Source organism: Atractosteus spatula, chromosome 9, assembly GCF_055471065.1.
Source record: "Atractosteus spatula isolate fAtrSpa1 chromosome 9, fAtrSpa1.hap1, whole genome shotgun sequence".
Classification (NCBI taxonomy): Eukaryota; Metazoa; Chordata; class Actinopteri; order Semionotiformes; family Lepisosteidae; genus Atractosteus; species Atractosteus spatula.
Genome location: NC_142714.1, coordinates 49,108,812 through 49,120,261, shown reverse-complemented (window position 1 = coordinate 49,120,261; position 11,450 = coordinate 49,108,812). Strand labels below are relative to the sequence as shown.

The following is an 11,450-nucleotide window of genomic DNA, read 5'->3' as shown; positions in this document are numbered from 1 at the left end:
GCTGGAGTGCTTGATGGAGATGCTCAGTCGCATTCATCCCAGAATACACCACCAGCATGTTTTGTCTCTGAAGGGACAGTGCCAAACCGATACGTCAAAACTGGAGGACCACTCCCCTTGCCAGGGGGAAAGGATGCCAAGCCGAGGCACTGTCTTCTGCACAAGAAAGAAACTCTTCCGTTGTATACTTGCTCTCTGCTGCTTACTAAGCATCAGGGTGTCTGGCAGGAAGTACATAAGGAAACTCTCTCCCCAGCTCAGTGCAGTGCTGTAGCCTGTAACTGCTTTCAGAAACCGATTATCTCCCAAACCAATGAGACAAGTGTTTACTACTGTCTAAGAGTCAGTGCTGTGTGGCTCTGAGCCTCTGAGGTTAAAGCACTGCATGTATTACTCTTAGGTAACCACACCGAGGCACTTTGGTGGTCAGGGTCTCCTAGGGGGAACAACAGCAGGGTGATCAGGCTGATCAGAGTTTAGACCACTGCAAACTCCCTTCCAAAGTCACTTCACTCGTGCTCTTTCCCAGCCCCTCGAAATAAACAATATCCATTGAAGCACTCAGTGCAGGACTTTTGTGTCAGAATAACCCATAGGTTATCAGGGACAGATGGGACAACCTGGTTGCCTTTTATCTCACAATGTTTCAGTGAATTTGAAACAAAGGAAAAAAAATTGCAAAGATTTGACTCTTAAAATAGATGTTTCTTATTCCATTTATATCATTTATTTAGCAAGATCAGGAACGCAAGGCAACCTGGAGTTCGGGCGGTGGTAATGAAACTGATTAGAAGTGGGGGAGCACTTACGATGCAGAGGCCTGACACCCCAGGGGCCTCTCCCTAGGAATCACAGTCTCCACCTGCTGCAGGTAACCCCAAGAAAGCGCTGCTGCTCAGTTCTGATGCCCAGCACCAGCCCTGCACAGCTGGGATTACAGAGAAGCAGGAAGTTTCAGCCTCATGGGGCCTTGTTTAGCAATGCTAACCAGGGCAAAGGCAACAGCTCTGAAGGACAACGTTTAACCACAGGCTGGAAGGAGGCCAAGTTATTTTAGGAAGAGCAGCGACTCAGCACTTCTTAAAAAGCTGATTTATATTTTTCTTCAGAAAGCACGTCCTTTCCTGAGCCCTCCCACCTCCCCTCTGCCGTCTCTCCAATCTGAAGCAAATCGTTTCCTCATTCTTTACTCCCTGTAGCCTCCACTGACGGGGAGCAGGTTTCTTTGACCAATGTAAAGTCGAGAAGCCAGGAGGGAGTGTGAGACCAAGGTCATTTCACATTTTTAACTTCTTTTTTTAATCCGGAACCAAAAAAAGTATCGCTCACAGCAGGAATGTCAGGAGGCTTCTGACAAGAGGATTAGCTTCAGCTCACCCCAGATAGAGGGGCAGAATTTGGGGGACAGTCACAGTCCCCCAAAGTCACTCTGTGTGGCTCTGCTGTTCCGGCTGCAAAACGTTTGTGTGTGCTCTTGGGGTGTCTCGATACAGACACAGACACAAACTTTGATGATCCTGTGTTCCGGGAACAACCTGAAAGACATCTTATGCCAAGTGCTGGAATTCCACTGCATGCACGTTACTGATTTGGTACAAGAGTCTCGAGAGGTGGGGCTCCCCCAGGGCTTGACCGGGGTGTCACATCTTCAGGTCTGCTCATTTTCTACTCCGAGGCTGACAAAAACAGAAATAAGTAAATATTTTCAAATCGAAGCACTACCTGATGCGGCAGCATTTGATGAAGTACTGGGATTCCTTATAAAAAAATATGGAGCAACATGACACTACTATTTTTTACATTACTTTTCCTGTGCAAAATGTACAAGCAAACTACAACACTGCACCAACGCACAATATTCCTCCACACTGCACTGAGCACTGAGCACTGAGCATGGAGAAATAAATGGCACTGGGTACCTAAAATCTTTAAAAGCACATCCTCTATGGTTACCTCGGGTTTAGGATCCGGCGTGGTCTTTGATGGCATGCCAGAGGTTCCATCCCACAGTCCTACTGGTTTTCCAGCTCCTTGGAGGGAGAGGACAGGAAACGAGCCAAAGTGCTGAAGAACTAAACTGAACTCTCAGCTTGAGCCCCAGCACATAAGACGGTGTTCAAATCAAGTTCAAGTACAGTATACTGTCATTATACTCATATACATGTAGATGGGATAACGAAATGCTATTTAGCTAGCTCTCAGACGGTAAGCAGCACAAAAAGATAATATAATTGTATAAGAAAAGAAAGACGGAGACAACAGGAAATGTGCAAAACAACAACAGGTAACAGGTAATGTGCAAAACAACATCAGACGTGCAAAATCATACATCAACAGACTGAAATAAAGCATAGAAAATTATGGGGAGTGAGCTTCCCGACATGGGAGGTAGAAGTAGATTTCATTGTGTGTTTGAGTTTTGATGGCGGCGTGGCAGAGGCTCCAACAGGTGACCTTCACTGGTTTCTGTTTCACTGGACTGCACTGGCTCCTGTACTGGTTTATGCTTGAGAGTCTGCAGCTTTAGGATTATATTGTTTACGTTAAAACTATAAAAAGTACTCTGCGATATTGCGACACGTGCAGCAGGCCAACTGTAGAAAGGTTTGTAATTGCAGCTGAACTGCCACTAGATGTCACTACACATCCCCTGATACTTGTAAATAGCCACACTAGAGGTGCATTAGGCAAATACTAGTTAATCGGTAAAAGGATTCGAGTTTTCACATGGGTGCAATTAAGCTTTTGGTTTGGTTAAGGGTGCGCATGGTGCTAGTGGTGCTGGGGGTTTTTGAAACCTTACTTTGTGGCTCTTTTTTATTGCATGAATAGGCTGAAAACACAGCCTCCTTTTTTGTCATCATGGGTTTTGTGTATGTAGACCCTTTGAAGGGTAGAGTCTATGACAACAAGCATGCATAAAGTTCTCCAATTTGTCCTTCTGTGGTCATAGTAATAATACTAGTATTAGCAGCTGTTTCAGGTCCCTGCATCATCTCAAAAAGTCGAGTCTAGTCTGTTTTTGTGCCTCCTCCATTTTATGGTTAGTGGTGTGTTGCTTGAAGTGTATATCGTTAGGGCAATGCAGCTCATGATTATGATCGTGGCCACTCACCTTGAGTCCTAGATCTATGGGATCCCAAGGAGTCAAGGGGGTCATCTGGCTGCGGCTCATCTGACTTCTTATAGTAGTATTCTTGGTCAGGTGGGCCGAACCTCTGCAAGGAGAAATTCCTTTTATTCACACCGGCAGGGACTCACACTAATGGACACTGACAGGACTCTACACCAGTGACGCCAACCCTGAGCTCCAGCAGGGCCAAAAGGTGGCTAAAGATCTGAGACACAAAATGCTCACTGTGAACGATTAAGTAAATCACTTATTCAGTTGAGAAGTAAAAGCTCAGAATGGAGAGACAGCAGGAGGACTTTGTCATCCAGATGGACCACTGGACTAGACATAAATTCACCATATTGTCTCTTGGTCTCTTATGTACTTACACCATATCTCAAATGATACATTCGGAAGTAAAGTAAAAGAAACCTATGGGTTCTTTGGCACAGGTAAACTTGAAACCTGTTCTCCAACTATGATAACTGCCCTCCCTACACTATTCCAGGAAGTAGCTTCAGGCTCATAAAGTCTTCTTTAACTCTTTGGGTAAGACTTTTCTTTTTTTGTTCGTCATGCTCTTCTGCTCACTGTTGAAGGACAGCAATGCCCTGACAAGCAGAGAAAGCTGCGTGCTAAGTGCTGCTGTGAGTGTGCAGGTGACCGGGCATACAGGCTGACCTCTGAACACTGATTCTGCACAGCACACAACAGCACGGTGATTTCCCAGAGCGGCTCTTGCTTGTTAATTCTTTCCTTGTTCCTTGTAGGGAAACGGTAAAGTCAAATCCCAGGACTTCGGTCTTTAAAAGCAAGATTTACCCCGAGATGAGGTAGTAATGTGTGAGAAATGAGGCGCTAATCAGCAGTGAGGCAATGTCTATAATGGGCATGTCAGTGCTTGGCGGAGACTGACCTTGTCCGGCCACATGAAGCTGATGAAGAGGATGATGGGCAGCCCCACTGTGAACACGTAGAGCCCCCAGAGCCAGGGCCGCTGTATCGCTGCAGACAGCAGCCGGACCAGGATGCCAGGCTGTACGTGGGACAGAGAGAACACACACTGCTCCACTATCAGATTACAGCTGCACCCGTTTCGCCGCCAAGCACTCCCAGATTCAGAATTGCCTTGCCCCAGGAACACGCTCAGAATCTCAACTACGACACGCTCTACAGTACGTGGAGAAACAATAAAGTAACTGCAGGTCAATCCACACTGAAAGACAGAAGCACTGACTCAGTTGGCTGCTGAGTCTTCAGGTGTGAGAGAGAGAGGAAGGTGGCAGCTGAACTAGGGGCAGAGGAGGCGAGCATGGGCACGCAAGTGAGAAAGAGCTGGAAAAGGCTGAAACCTGTAAATGAATGGAGAAGATTTAAAAAGAAATCTTAGTCTGTCTTTATCCATAACACATTCGTTGGTAATAAAGTGAATATATGATGGCACTGCATTGTCAGGATCAAAGTGGGAGGAGTGGAGTGTCAGACTGGGCCTCACCGCCTCTACAGGAGGGGATCACAGTGTCAGACTGGGCCTCACTGCCTCTACAGGAGAGGATCACAGTGTCAGACTGGGCCTCACTGCCTCTACAGGAGAGGATCACAGTGTCAGACTGGGCCTCACTGCCTCTACAGGAGGGGATCACAGTGTCAGACTGGGCCTCACTGCCTCTACAGGAGGGGATCACAGTGTCAGACTGGGCCTCACTGCAGGGAAATGATTACGGTCTCAGGGTCACAGCGGGGGCACACAGTCAGGCCCAGCCTCACCGCCAGGGCGCGCTCAGCAGACAGCCTCTGTTCCCAGGTGAGGCGAGTCCAGCGCCGGGCCAGGCGGATGTCTGCGCACACCAGCAGGTTATCGAACAGCACTCCCGCCGTCTGCGCCCACAGCTCCAGCCCCACCGCGCCCAGGGGGGCCATGCGGAATGGATGAGGGTCTTTGAAATACCCTGGATTCGGGATCAGCCGGGGCTGCCACTGTCCCTGGGAGAGAGAGACAGTCAAAAGATGTGGTGTCATAACTCAGCAACTTTGCTGTGTAACAGGTCAGAACAAAACTAAAGAACATTAGTCTTAGTATTCCAAAATCAAAATGCTATATAACTAATTATAATACGTCTAAAACAATTTTTAATACCTTATCAGGAAATACATTGAATAGTTCCCTACCATGTGTCACCATAAATCTGACTCATGGCAGGGGAATGGACAGCAAAATGTCTGCATGGAGGCCCCTGCACTGCTCAGGGCTCTAGTCACATCTGTGTTGGTAACTGAATGAAAGGGTACCTGATAGTTCGGGTTGTCAATCATAGGAGGCTTCCACTTCCCCTTGTAGGCGGGGTTAGAAATCATGGGCGGAGTCCAGGGGCCACAACCAATAGCGTCCTTGCAGGCAGGGTTAGGGACCAAAGGCGCCTCCCACTCCCCATCAATCTGCTCATCCCTATGGAACAGGAAAACACATGAATGAATCGGTCCAATAAACCTGCTGCCCAAATGGCAGCACCCTCCTTGCCCTCCTCCCTTGGTGACTCACATAATTCTCTGCTTCACAAGTTCAGTTGCGCAACATGGAGAAGAAAGGCTCACTGGTCACAGCTGATGACACAAGCAGAAATGTTTTCTTGAAAACTGTCATTTTGTGCATATTCCTGCTAAGCACTGGCTGAATCTGACTAGTTTGCTGGCTTTTCCCCACTCTTAAGGTGCTGCTGATCTCCTTGTTCTGTTCTACAGTAATGGTGGCTCAGCCTGAACAGCATGGACGCTGAGAGAGCTCAGCAGCACTCTGAAGCGGCACGTCTGCTCTGGTCCGCAGGGGGCGAGAGGGCGCCGGGGCAGAGGTCAGGGCGACAGCTCTGCTCTTCGTCAGGGCAAGGAAGTGCTCTCACCAGTCCTGCGGGCGCTGTGCCAGCGTGTCAGGGATGAAGTCGGGCTCCTGCTCCAGCCAGCCGGGAGGCTTCTGGGCCGCGGGGTCCGGAATCTGCAGGGGGGCCTCCTCATCCCTGCGAGCAACGAAGAGAGAGTGGGTCGGGGTGGGGCTGGGGGGGTCAGGGGCACCAGTGACAGAACTGCAGCGATGAATCAGACAGACAGGTCCTACTGAAACACTCTCCCTTGCAACAAGGAAAAAAGAGAAGGGGGTTCATTTTCTAATCATCTCACCGGTGGGGTGCATTAAAAAAAATAAATAAAAGTACATAACACATACACCAGGTAGCGAAATCTGACATGGATCACAGCGCACTGCAAAGGGAATCTCATCTGTTGGAGGGGTAGTGGAAGGGTGGGCTGGGCGCTGTCACTTAAGCCCCATTTCAAAAGAGAAGTCGTCACCAGCGAGGATGCACAGGCGATGGTCAGGCGGTATTCCTCACTGGAAATCTGCTGCGTGCTTTTAGCGGTCATGCTGTCTAAGCATGAAAATATCTGTCCTACCAGTCTGCTGGCTTGATGGCTGAGGGGTCCGGGATGCGCTGCCGGTCATCCCAGTCAGCAGGCTTGGTGTCTGATGGGTCTGGCACCTCTCTCGGAGGGGTCACAGGCGGGGTCATGTCCTCCAGGAGGCTGCCCTTGCTGACCACCGACTGGTCAATAAGGATTTCGTAGCTGTTGTCTGGGTATAGCCCTAAAGACATACACACACGCAATGGTCAGGCGTAGGATCTTTTGAAACCTGGGGCCAGGAATGTAAGGATGGTAATTCTACGGCACGCGGGACACAGATGAGAATAAGTATAAGGAGTGGCAGGGGTGCTGAGAAAAAAAAAATCCAGTTGGAAAAAAAAAGACTCTGGAATTCAGCTCATTCCTGAACTATAAGCATTGGTCCCTAGTGAAGTTTGGTGCATCCTTACAGTGCTTTAAACCCAGAGGTCAGGCTTTTACAGGGGTTCTCCTGTACCTTGAAAGAGTATGCATTAACTCTTTTGCATGTAATAAGATTTTCACAAGGAAACCAGGTTCATGACCTGGCAAGATGGATACAAGTAGCAAAAGAGTTAAAATGGTTTATCTTTGATGCCAAAGGAATAATCCTCCTTTATCCGTTTGCTATTATGTCAAGCTTTTAAAACAAAACTGGAACTATGGAAGCGAAGGGGAATGTATAACAATCACTGAACATCTTTACCTCTCTGTCCATGAGATCAAAAAGTCTAAATAAGTATAGGAACTCTCTTCTGAGTCCTCTGTTTGTCTCTAAATTACCCAGCCAATCAGAGCTTAACATTTGCCTCAATTAAGGCAATTAATGGGTATTGACCAGCCAATAAGGATTCAGAGTCTGGTATATTTATTGTGCTTAGAAACAGGCCAATAAAATCCTTGCAGGCATGCTTCACCATTGAAATGACTGAAATCATGAATTGAAATGAGTGGGAAAGGGTGTGATTTCCATGATATGGGACACTGTAACGAAATCTATCGTCAACACAGACCTGTCTCCTCTTCTCTGTTGCCTCCATATCTCCCTCCTGCCCCTCTCTGTATCCTCACCCCCTCTCCTACACTGCTCCTTCTCCCCTCTCTCTCTGCTGGACTCACGCAGCGTGTACAGGTGAGCCTTGCGATCAGTGAAGTACTCCCTCAGGTCCCAGTCCGGTCTCCTGGCGTGCTTCTCCTCGTAGCGCCCCGTCAGGGGGTCCCTGTGCCGGAAGATGAAATGCAGCTTGTGGTCCTCTCCGCACTTGTCTGGCCCGAACATGATGGAGTACGGAGTGGTGTCACTGAACCGAGTCTAAATCAGGAGAAACGAAGGTGAAGTCGAGGAGGAGTTCTTCACCCTGGCCACTTGTCACAGCAATAACATACAGTAAGCAATTTTTCAGAACTGTTTGTAAACCACATTTTAGACTGAATCTTTTTTTTATTTTATTTATTTTTCATTTTATATTTACATTCACTGGAGCCCCCAACTTTTCTTTTACACCTCAGCACACAGCAGCGAGTCCCTGCGCTGCACGGGCAGAATGAGGGTAGGCTCCCCTGCCCCTCTGTCCATCCACCCGTTGAACCATGTGACTGTTGACATGTGCCTTCCAGGAGACCTGGGGCTCCTCAGACTGACCTGACGGAAAGCCCGCAGGAGCCCAGGAATCCTCAGCAGTTGCTATCCTGTCTACTTCCGGGGGATCCCCGGTCACTGAGCCCTACCCCATCTCCGGAGGTGGGTATCCCGAATAGCATCAGCAGGAGACACAGACCAGGCTCCAGCCTGTGACACCTGGATCACATCTGGATCACAGAGCTCAGCCATGAGCGCCTGCACTGGCTGAATGACTCTTGAGAGCCCTAAACCCAGACTTTGGACCAGAGGTGTCCAATCCTGGTCGTGCAGAGCCTGTGTGTCTGTGGGGCTTCATTCCAACACACCTCCTAATGAGCTGAACCACCTGGTTAATAGCATCACTGGGCTGATTTAACAGCTTCTCCCAGCTCTTCAGATGTTGCTCCTTTAAAGGGACCCTGAAAACCTGCAGGCGCACCGTGTGAGATGTCGGGGTAGCAAGCTGGGGGCCAGAACAAGCACTTTAGAGGAGAAGCTCACAAGTAGCGCGAGAGGTCCTGCTTGCCTCTGAAGCAGCCAGCGCAAGGTCCGCGTGCTGAGCCCGTGGCTTCAAGACAGAAGGGCCTGAGAGAAACGTGTGGCATGAGCCCGCCCTCTCGTTTCGGAAGGCAGGGCAGGGAGAGCTCTGACTCACCAGATTCAGCTGCTCGGACTGAGACAGCAGCTTGATATAGGCTCCCCCACAGTCCATCCCCTGCTGAAACTGGACCTCATACCTGCGGACACAGCCAGCACTGATGAACCGCTGTTCAAGTGTGTCCAGCAAGCAAAGACTGGATTATTTCAGACACATTTTCTCAGTTCCCGCTTAAAACCTAGACGCACAGCCCTGCGCAATTTGTTTTGCTTTCTCTTACTCCCCTGTGAGTTTTTATTGTTATTGATGATGATGATGATGATGGTGACCCCTTGCGTGTTACTCACTGCACTATGAGCGGCTGGTCCAGGAAGTGGAAGGCTCTGAGCAGGGGGGCCGAGATGGCGTGGTGTCGGCCTGCGGATTTCAGAACCAGGCCTCTGTTCCCAGGCAGAACCTTCTCCACGGGCTCCTCCACAGCCCAGATCCCTGCAGGTTCATGAAAACACAGCCGCAGTGGAAAAACACTCGAGCTGAAATCACAGCATCCCTTGTCTCATACAAGTTGGGGTTTTTTTGCACTCCGTTCGAGTGTTAAATAAGCTCGGTCATTTTATTTAATCCATTCTTGTGACTTGGTCCCAGTGAACAAACACACTGGAACGCTGCATCCAAGGTGCTTGTTTTTAAAACAGAAGAACAATCGCAGCAAAGGGATTCTCACCATCGTACTTGACAGCAGTGTCCTCCTCCTCCTCCTCTCCCTCTCTCGCCGCCTGGGACAGCACCCACCTCCTGCCAGCGCGAGAGAGACAACACGCAGGGTCACGATGGAGACAGCCTGCCGTGCCAGTAAAGCTCTTTTGAATTGCAAGTGACCTGAATCTCGAGAGAGGCAGGGGGGGCACACAGCAACACAGGCATGAAGGTAGGATGGACCCAAGGGGCAGAAATCCATAGGCACTGCCCAGCCTGTATATTGAACTGGCTCAGTAAACCTGTCCTTCATCCTTCATTGTTTAAAATATATACTGTATACTGTAGCTCTCCTGCCAGGCACCCTGGACCCTGCAGCGTGTCGAAAGGCTGATGACTCCAACAGGCGGGAGTGTTGGAGGAGTGGGTCTACAGGCTTCCCTCCTCCCTGTGCAGGCGCAGAGCTTGTGTAACGTAAACTGTCGGCTCTCAGAAAATTACACATTGAATGGATATAAGGAAATATCAACGGTAGAGTTCAAATTAAAAGGCTATGGTCTGCTCTAAATTAAAATGTTGGACTGTGCAAAAAAATCCTAGATTGGGATCCTGTTCCTTGGTGACAGCAGGGTGGAGTAGTGGTTCTAGTCTGGGACCCATAACTGAAAGGTTGCGGGTTTGAATCCCAGGTGAGACACCTGTTGTGCCCTTGAGTAAGGTCCTTCACTTAAACTGCTCCAGCAACATTCCCAGCACTATAAATGGGTGCAAATGGTAAATTGCTGTGGATAAAGACGTCAGCAAGATCAATGAGCAGGAGCTCCAAAGCCACCAACGTGTGCTGGTTCCTGAATCTGCATGTGTAACACGACCTGCTCCAGGCCTGTTGTACATTACCCCTCCAGTGGCCCAGAGTCAAAGGATTCTGCGAAGTGAGCATCTTCCAGGACCTCAGGAGGTCTGTAGACGATCTGCACCACACAGAGACAGACAAAATCAGCGACAGGGGTGCCATGAAATGGAGTGACTGCTCTGCAGACAATATGTGCATTTTTGGCAAGATGCATCCACGCCACAAGACACTTTTTGAACCTAGAAATATAGAGAGCAGAAGGCACCCAGTCCTGGGCCTTGAGATCTGCTGAGCCTGTTTTCCAAGTCTTTCTCATTATCAAAGACTTATGGGGAATGGGAATGGCTACATTCATCTAGTGAAATCCAAACGGAACCAGCTGAAGTCCTTAATTCCCCAGGTTTTAAGATTTTGAGGAACTAAGAAAAGTGCAGGAATGCAGCTTATGACTCTTTTGACTCGTCTGTCCACCGAACATTGCTCCAGACGTCTGAAGCGTTATCCAGGTGCTTTTCTTTGTGCAAATTTGAGAATATTCTATTCTAGTGTTTTATATATATACGGTATATACAGTAGTTACCTGAGATTTCTCCCGAGACGTCGCCGACACGCAGACCAGCAGGAACAGCGCAAGCACGAGCCCGGGCATCACAGTCAAAAGCTCTGCTCTTTGTGGAGGGAGGATGGGGCGAGTGAACCGACAGATGGCATTATTGTCACATCATTTAAATAACTACACTGCTGCATTTTTCTTGTTTTGGATGAAAGGAATCATGCCGCCCTTTCCTTTAAAACACTGATACGCCTGAAGCACGTGCCTAGTGAATGCTGTAATCATTAACCCCTGCCGTAAAACGCAGGTACCTGCCAAAAAAACATTTCTATTTCCTTTTTATTTGGAATGGCTTTTATTTCCTTGTGCGGGTGTTTCGACAAGCCTGCAACTTCGAAATCACCCCACGTGAGAAGTACTATTATAAACCCCACGTGAAGGGACTAATGCAGAAGTAAAAATAAAAGCTGGTTCTTGAACTCACCTGTTCGGATGCCAGCTGCACGTTGACTAACTCAAAAAAGGATCGGTGACTCTTCACTTCACAGAGTGAACTTTAACCCTTGGCCGTCTGTTGCCATGACAGTA

At 48.7% G+C, this 11,450-nt stretch overlaps 1 protein-coding gene across 2 annotated transcripts; it reads right to left on the bottom strand.

Annotated features, from left to right (window-relative positions):
- Positions 1–1,281: 1,281 nt before the first annotated feature.
- On the bottom strand, positions 1,282–11,361 carry LOC148828742 (calnexin-like). Of its 2 annotated transcripts, none has more exons than XM_088925351.1 (15): positions 11,347–11,361; positions 10,890–10,977; positions 10,354–10,427; positions 9,485–9,555; positions 9,108–9,249; positions 8,818–8,899; positions 7,661–7,853; positions 6,554–6,743; positions 6,007–6,120; positions 5,402–5,558; positions 4,880–5,095; positions 4,029–4,148; positions 3,116–3,218; positions 1,954–2,030; positions 1,282–1,676 (listed from the first exon to the last, which is right to left on the bottom strand). In XM_088925351.1, exons 2-15 carry the CDS (start codon positions 10,956–10,958, stop codon positions 1,659–1,661), a joined length of 1,626 nt encoding a protein of 541 aa, XP_088781477.1. In that variant the 5' UTR covers positions 10,959–10,977; positions 11,347–11,361; the 3' UTR covers positions 1,282–1,658. The 2 variants fall into 2 exon arrangements, with proteins under 2 accessions (XP_088781477.1, XP_088781478.1); XM_088925352.1 differs by having other exon boundaries at positions 10,890–10,972.
- Between the last annotated feature and the right edge of the window lie 89 nt (positions 11,362–11,450).